The sequence below is a fragment of the Cervus canadensis genome, chromosome 22 (assembly GCF_019320065.1).
Source record: "Cervus canadensis isolate Bull #8, Minnesota chromosome 22, ASM1932006v1, whole genome shotgun sequence".
NCBI classification, from domain to species: domain Eukaryota; kingdom Metazoa; phylum Chordata; class Mammalia; order Artiodactyla; family Cervidae; genus Cervus; species Cervus canadensis.
In genome coordinates, this window is record NC_057407.1 from 18,056,761 (window position 1) to 18,065,609 (window position 8,849).

Below are 8,849 nucleotides of genomic sequence, written 5' to 3' on the forward strand. Positions count from 1 at the left end.
AGCCTCAAATAGAAAGTCCCCAGGGAGACCATCCAAATGATAGATATTCACATGTAATAGAGTTTCTTTTCATATGGGCATCTCTGTATAACACATTCCAGCCTCAATAGCAAACATGGGCTTCTTTAACTTGCTAATGATCTACAAGTTTCAGTATCAAGGCCAAATGCTTACCATTAGAAATTATAACCTAAATCGTTACAGCTTCTTAGTATGAGACGTTTAACAAAATTACTGAATACTAACTATATATGATACACTAACTTAGGGGTACAAAGTAGATGATGCAAGAGTTCTGTCATGGAGAAATACACAATCTGATAATCACACCTTCCTTTATTTGATAATATATAGAGTTAAAAAAAAACTGACATATTCAGAAATACTCAAATATAATTCAGAACATTACTATTTAAAATTAAAATTTAAAAATACTGAATTTCATTATTAAAATTCCTTCACAGGTACTTAATACAGTAGGAAATACATATGAAGTGTCTAATGTCAAGTTGACAAAAATACAGTGGGTTTTTACTCTTAAAATAGGAATACAAAATGGTAATTGAACTTAATTTAGAATCCTTAACTTAAAGTCAATTCTTTATTCAAAGCATGCCATTGAATTTAAATTTAACCATAACAACTTCACATAGGTCATTTTATAGAAGTAAAAATAATTATAAGTTGCTATTATCAAAAATTCCAAATAATTAATCTTAAAGGCATTAGTACCGGGCAGACTATATAAACTGCTTCATTTGTTACAGGGCTGCACATGCTACAGAAAAGTCAGATTAATTTTTAATTGCAGGACATTGTACAAGAAATACATTAAAAGATTTTTCTTTCTTCCAATTAAAACTACCATCTTTCCATTTTTAAAAAGCAATTATAACATATTAAATGTTTTATTTCTTAAAAAAAAATAGATAAAAGTAGGAAAGGGGAGCTTGTCTTTAATCACTGAGCCTTTGTTAGAGGAGAAATCTTTCTCAGGGCCAAATGAGAAAGGTTACTAGAAGTGATTTGATTTTGTCAAAAACATCATCAAGGGCATAGATGCTGAAGGCATCACATGGATGTAGAGGCCAACAATAATAAATAAAAAAGAACTAAAATTGGTTTAGAGCAAAGTCATGTTCCTGAATATCAGATGTGTTCATTTTAAAGTCAATAGTCTTAAAAAAGATGGTCCATGTTTCCTGTTAAAAAATAATCTACGTTTTCAGACATGTTTCTATGGCTTATCTCAGTTCACCTTATTTATCAGTACAAATTTATGGATAAATTAAAAAAAAAAAATCTCTGCTATTAAAAAATGCAACCTATGAGGAAATCATGGTTTTAAAATGGTAATAAACTAATAACAATTATTTTAACAATGACTATCCCTTCTCTTTGAAGTTGTTTTTTATTTTATTCAGAAAGATACCATTTTAAAATAAATCATCTTCCAACTATAATTTGTATGGCTTGATTTATGTCTTAGAAATCTAAAATATGTATGTAGTAATTTGAAATAGTAGATAAAACACAGAGTCTATAAAAGTTTAGAAAACAGGATTAAAATGAGAAAATCAGATACCAAGACTAGCTCTTTTCATAGTCCATGGCACACAATAAGTATTCAATAAATGTTCTTAATGAAAGAAGTAGTAAATAATGAATGTAAAAAATAACTGATTACCTATATTGGTTAAAACACAATAGATAAATATAGGACAAAGTTAATGAAAATACGGTAAATAATTTTGATAATTTATATTTCTTAAATCATATCAGGGTATGCAGAGCCTAATTTTGTGGCAGAGCATTGAATTTTAACCCCAGTTTGGCCAAAAATTGGGCTTCTGATCATAAATTTCGGTGATCACTCAGAGTTCTTTCTGCTTTAAGCTACTGTCCCTAATTCCCAGAACAGATAAGAATTGAAATCTATTGTGGGGTTTTTTGTTAAATCACATATTCATATCTTTACTTATTAAATATGAATATTTCTAAAGGTATATAAGTTGATATATTACTAAGTAAGCCTTATATAGTACTTCACATACATTTTTCCTTAAAAATTAATTCACTCTAAGAACTCATGAGTTTATTTCAAAGTATAGCCTTAACTAGCTGATCTCTTGAGGAGGAATCAACCTTAGTGTGTTCATCCGTAAAAGACTTAGTGTCAGGATTAAAAGAATTAAAAAAAATGAAATGCTTAGAAAGTCATTGGCACACAGTAAGTGCTTAATAAACATCATTACTATTCTAATGAAATAATCTTATACATATTTTGTAATTTAGAAGGTTAAATAATCTTCTAAATCTTCTTTAAAATAGAAGTTAATTTCTAATAAACAATGAAGCAGAATCTCTTTTCAAAAGCCTGGTATAAAGTTACTCTTTAAATTAAAAATCTTATTACTATACATCAACAGATGCCAGTAAAAGCCAAACTTACACATCTGTTTATGAGACTTAAAAGTTTCACTTTAAGCATCAAATGTTAAGCTTCAATGTTAAAAATCTTACTTACGGATTTGCTTATTCTCCTTTGGTAACTGTATTTTATTCGTTTGGCTGCTGCCTTCCAGTACAAACACAAAACTTTTAACTTCTTTATCAAATTCCTGCAGAACAAAATTGAATTACAGTGGTAATTGTGTGTTTTATTTCACTTTTATTATAAAATTGAAGTAGCAGGCCCATACAAAAAGCCCCACACTCAAATGACTTAAAAACAGGCCCAGGTCTTAATGATGCTGCTAAGACTTGCCGGGAATTGGAATATAGAAGCCACACTTAGCTACTTGGCAAATTCTCTTCTATATCAAGACAGTCTTCCTCCAATTAATAAGTTTTCCAACATCAGGGATTCCCAGGTTACTAATTTAGAGTTTCCAGAGTCCAGGTATCCTTCCCCTTCTATAATCTATGTTTCTGCCTAATAGCACAGGCTGAACATCTCTCTCTGGTAACAGTACAATAAACCATCTAAATTATGTTGTATCTAGTCTGGAAGTTCCTTGGTTCAAGCCATGGCTCATATAGAATTAATCAGTGCCTTATTTTACTGGTCCTCTAACGTGAAGTTCCATACATCATTTACTTACAATTAGTACAAACTAAAGTTTTACAACTAAGGAAGGTCATCTAAAAAACAAACAGAAACAAAACGCACCTGGAAATGAAAAACTTACTATACACGAGAATCCAATTTCTATCAAAGTATTAATGCAAACGGTTATTATTTTTTAATCTTGAAGCAAATTTCCAATCTTTAAAAACAAAGCCTCCTTTTTCACAAAGAAACCTTTCATAGATCCTCTTCCTTTTGGTACATGTTTTAAAAATACATTGTAACCAATGGTTGCTAAGGATTAAGTAACATTTAAATAAATTTGTATTATATTTATCACAATAACATCTCTCATGTATTTGTAATGAACATAGAATGTATTATTTATTTCATCTGCACACATGTTGGGCATACACTAAAACCTTTCAACAGCTTATCAAAATCTTGAACATGATCATAAACCCTTGTGTAGTCCAGCCCCTGCCCAGTTTTTCTAACTTCATCTCTTGCCTTAGACTCTCCTTCACTCTTCATCCTGGCCTCTACCCTTCCAACAGTTTCTTAAAAATTCTAAGTTCTCTCCAAAGCAAGGACTTTATACCTGCTTTTCTCATTGCCTGAAATGTTTATCTCTCTACCAGCTCCATCTGGTGCCTAGTTAGCTAGAGATCAAATATTATTTCCTCAGGGGAGCCTTTCCTAACCTTTCTGCTCTATACCCTCACAGCACCAATTTACTTTCTTTCATAGTAAAAGCTATAAAATTTTGAGCAAGTCACTTAACCTTATCACGCCTATAAGATAAGCGTAAGTGTACTTTATGAGATACAAGGTTATGGTACGGACTACATAACATGTAATGTGCTCAATCCTATGGTTGGCACTCAATTAATAGTAGTTTAAAAAACTATCCATAGAATAAAGTCTCTAGAAAGATATTTTTCTCTCAACTGTACAAGAGAGAAGAGAAAGAGAAAAAGACAGGGAAGGATATGGATTTTTAGGTCTGGTGGCCAAGAGGTTGAGGTAGTTCCTGTCAGATGTTATTGGTTTTCCCTATGAAATGGGGGGTGAAGTCTTCTGGTAAATATGTAAGGAGGGCCTGTCTTGGTTGTGGGTTGGGGGTGGGGGTAAGGAATTTATGGCTGGAAATCTGAAAGATACTAGAGAAAGAGTCATTTTAGAGACCAGGAGACAAGATTAGGTTCTTGGGCTGTTCATACTTAATTCACAGCATTATCAACCTGAAAGACTAATAGGTATTTTCTCCAAAGGTATTGTGATGCCCACACGCAGACACAGGAAAGAGATGTGATCAGGAATTCAGAAACGGTTGGCATTTGCTAGGCAGGCATGATGAAAGGAGGAGGAACAGGGCAGTCAAAGTCTTGACTGGGAAGTGACTGAAATTTTGGACCATGGATTCTGGGCTGGAGAGAAAAAGAAAGTGAAGACAGACTGAGTGAGTAAGTAGGTAAGTAAGTAAATCAATCTAAACACTGAGAAAAAAGTAGAATGGTCAATGACCTAATAGTGACAATTAGGTTGAAGAGCAAATAGAGTGGGAGTAACCAGGCAAGCAACATTAAGAATCAAAGAGTAGACTCAAGGTCTCAGTAATTTCAGAGGCCATGCAGTTTTCGGTAGTAAGTTACAAAATGTGACAGAGGGAAACAGTGCTGAAGTAGAGTGGAGAAGGTCATTAGAGATGAAGAAATCAAGAAAATGAGAAGCCCAGGGTTTGAAGATTTTCCTCAGATACTGAAATTGCCTAAAACAATGTCAGGACTTGACACCTAGAGAAGGGTTATGAGCTGTGTGCCAAAGTCTTCAATTGAGGAGGGGTATCTCAAAGGGTTGAAGCCAGTAGTCATGAAAGGGTTTTGAAGTGAATGAACAGGTAAACCAGTTCTGAAACCTTACCAAGCCCTTTTTGTTATAATCTTTAGTCTCATTTCTTTTCCCGATTTAGCAGGCTTTAATTTTTAACACTTACTTTCCAAATCACAGATGGACTGCCGAGGATCTTCCATTTTGCTCCAGGATTTTTACCCTGGGCACTAAAGATTTCAACAAATGCACCTCCCTAGGGTGAAAAAAAATTTTTTTAAATTACAGTGAAAAACAATGCTAAGAAGGAGGAAATATTATCTACCACATAGTCTGTAACCACTGTTCTGGGAATCTGTCAGTAAAGTAGATCTGGGAGGAAACATTATCCTTGTTATTATTCCTTTATATCTTGGGTGTATCTAAGCAACAACTGTTCTGATTCAAGTCGCCTCAAGTTAATAGTTTAAGAAATTTTTTTTGAAAGCAAACATTAAATAAATTTCAAGCTATACAAACTTTACAGTCTCCCAGTGTAAGATTCATTTACTTCATGTATATAGTTCATGCTCACAAAATATTTTATTCAACACACACTAAAGGGTCAAAACTCAACTCTCAGGCAAGGCTAATCAAATTGGATAATTATCTCTTGCTACAAGCTTTTTAGTTACACTAACCTGAGTTCCAATACCAGTTCTTCCATTTATTAACTGACCTTCGAGTTACTTAACCTCTTGATTCTCCTGTAACATGGGTTATCAGATTACACAGGGCAGTAAACATAAACTATCACATTCAGTATCTTGCACCAAGCTCATTAGTACCAACAATGATTATTGAAAAAAAGGGCAAACTGAATACTACTGGGTCAATTAAAAAAAGCTTGAACTTGGAGAGCGAGTGATTCTTATTTTAAGAATTCCTATACGATTTTTTTATATATTTAACACAATTTGGTGATCTACAAAATACGTACAAAAAAAGAGAATTATTTCTATAGACATGCTAAATGTTCTCTACTGTAATCCTGAGAACATGGAGGGACATGCTCACATAAAATCACAAAACACATTACTAAATGTCCATAAGCTTTAATTATAAAAGAGAGGCATTATAAATGATTGTCTCTAAGGAAGAGTTTACTGAAAAACTGAAAACCTGAGAGTAAATATGATTCCTTTTATGGCCTGTTAATTTATAAGCAGTGCATAAGCAACTGTCTGATTTTCATAAAGTGTTCAGCTTTTAATTTTTCTCAATAATACAAAGATATTTTTGCTTCCGTGTTTTAACTTGAAGCTGAGACATTTAATGTCTTCTTGAGGCAGTGTTATGTGCAACTGAGGAAAAGAATTACTATAGCTTCTGAAGTCAGGGCATATTTCACTATGAATTTTAAATTTGAGGAAGTTATTTTTTTAAGAGAAAAATCCATACACCTGAACAGACAAAAAAATATACTTCCCCCATGCCCATTCCTTTCTGCTATCGCCTGTTTCCCATAGTGGACACAGGTTTTTATATAACAATATATACTTTACCTATAAGTGAAACAAAGTCTCTAAAATTGTTCTAACACATTTAATGGCATCAAACGTAATAGAAGAAAGAGAACTGCGGAACACTCTGAGGAGGCTCCTAAGAAGGCAGGTAGTATATGGTGAAAAGCAAACAAGGAAGCGTGGGGACTTCCTTGATGGCCCAGGAGTCTCTGCTTCTAAAGCAGGGGGCACCATTTCTTCCTCAGGTTGGGAAACTATGCTGTCCCGCGGCAACTACTGAGCCTGCGCACTATGGACATTCAGTAATGTGTTTCGTGATTTTATGTGAGCATGTCCCTCCATGCTCTCAGGTTCACAGTAGAGAACATTTAGCATGTCTATAGAAATAATTCTTTTTTGTACATATAGATCTCCAAATTGTATTAAATATATAGAAAATCGTACAGGAATTCTTAAAATAAGAATCACTCCCTCTCCAAGTTCAAGTTTTTTTAATTGACCCAGTACTATCCAATTTGCCCTTTTTTTTGGAATAATCATTACTGGTACTAATGAGCTCTGTGCTCACCCAGCCCAGCCAAAACATAAAAGCAACAAAGAGGTGACCAGCAGAGGACTGTTCCAGCACAGCGACAAATTTGTTTTCAACAGCAGTACTCAGATGGCAGACACATGGAGGTACGGGGTACGGGGCGGAGGGCAGGAGACTGGAGCCAAGGAAGAGCAGGGAGATGCCCGGTGAGGTGAGGAAAGCTGGAGAGCTTTGGAAACTATCCAGGGTAGGCAAGGTGACTGAAGAAGAGCCAGAAGCAGTTTCCCTCAGTGTGTTATCTGGACCACCTGCATCTGAATCGACTGCGCAAAGGTTCTATGAAGATCAATTAACTGTTCCATCGACAGAGATTCTGATTCACTCTATTTGAGGGTGAGGATCAAGAAATTCGTTATTTTTACACGTACTCCAAATAATCTTAATGTACCGCATGTTTGAGAACCATTAACCCCCAGTTTGGGGGTGGGGGGAGAAAACAGCACATGGCCAAAGTGCTTATGCTCTTTCTGGGCTTAACCCATTCATGCATTCACTTATTTACTCTCTTCTAAATAGCGTCCGAGTTTCCAGAGTGCCTCAAAATTGGTAAAACTCAAGGTTGATGGGTCCTGTCCTCAAGTGTCTGGTCCAGCAGGTCTGGTTGAGGGTTTAAGGCTGCATTTCACTCACAAACACAGGCATCCCTATACCTTGAGAAGCACGGAACTGTTGAGTGAACAAAAGTCAAATCATATCCCCACACGTCAGTTGCCTTTTTTTTTTTTTTGGTGGAGGAGGAGGGTCAAGAGCACTTACCCAGTAATTCCTTCTTACCCCTAAAAAGACGGTATTATTTGGGGATGTGGGGTAGGGAGTGGGGTGGCTGAGAGTTGTCAACAGAACGTGAGCTACCTCACCCGAGAGAAACTAGACAGGATGGACAGCCGTTTCGGGTTACCTGGTACTCATTTTTGAACATTCCCGCAGGGGGCCCAGGGCTTGAGGGGCACGGAGTTCAGGGCTTCCAGAAAAATAGCTTGACACAGACGGCTGGAAGTCGGCGGGAGGGCGGGAAGCCCGGGGCCCGACGGCCAAGGAAGAGCTTCGTGCTCCGTCGCGACTCCCAGGCTCTTCTCAGCCCTTAGTCAGCTCCACCTCAGACCCGCGACCCGAACCATCGCGGCGCAGCCTCCAGGGAGCCCGGGTCTGTGAGGGCACTGCTGCTTGGGGGAGCTCCCGGCGGCAGCCGGGACGAAGTGTGTGCGTAACCTACGTGATGGGACGCACAGACGCCGAGCCTCGGACAACCGCCCGCCCGCTAGCCCGGGAAAGGCGGGCGCGTTCCCGCCGCCGTCCCGCCCCCGAATCCTCTCGGAAAAGGGCGGGGCCGAGAAGGACGGACCTTCTAACCGCGCCCATTGGTTCCCAGTAGGCGCCAGCGCGTGGCGCTGTCTGAGCGTCACGCCGAGGGACACGTGACTACGCAATGACGTAGGCGTTGCCCAGGCAACCGAGGGTCTCCCGCGGAAAGGGTGGAACGTCCAACCTGACACCCTCACTCTGGCAAGGTAGTGACTTATGTCTGCAAAGATAAGTGAAAACTTAACCTGGCTTAACAACTACCACAAATGTTGGACTTTTCTAGAAAACATAAATCACGTCGACTTGGTCTTTCCTCCTTGTGAACACGACTAGTGATAGGTTGCTGAGGTAAAGAGTCATGGAATCATGGAACCAGGTTTCTAAATGTGGCTTCAGTCAATGCTAGGGTCGCCAAACCCTTTCATTGCTTCCAAAGGTCCAAGGAGGTAAGAGTATTTACTCAAGGTCACTGCTTGGCTTCAAAAATCCAAGGTTTTTTTGCTCCAAATAATAAAGGCATGAGGCGGGCGCTGGCTTAAGTTTGGTTCTG

General features: G+C 37.5%; 1 protein-coding gene across 18 annotated transcripts in view; it reads right to left on the reverse strand.

The window, feature by feature from the left end:
* The window catches only part of CFAP20DC (CFAP20 domain containing), a 261,187-nt gene extending 252,889 nt beyond the window's left edge, over positions 1-8,298 (reverse strand). For 16 of the 18 annotated variants that reach the window (XM_043441990.1, XM_043441989.1, XM_043441972.1 and 13 more), the window contains exons 1-3: positions 7,896-8,298; positions 5,067-5,156; positions 2,528-2,621 (exon numbers count right to left, since the gene is read on the reverse strand). In XM_043441990.1, coding sequence (XP_043297925.1) covers positions 2,528-2,621; positions 5,067-5,156; positions 7,896-7,916 — 205 coding nt within the window. In that variant the 5' untranslated portion in view covers positions 7,917-8,298. Of the gene's footprint in view, positions 1-2,527; positions 2,622-5,066; positions 5,157-7,895 lie in introns of those variants that run through there. The other 2 variants (XM_043441988.1, XM_043441986.1) reach the window with 1 other exon arrangement.
* Between the last annotated feature and the right edge of the window lie 551 nt (positions 8,299-8,849).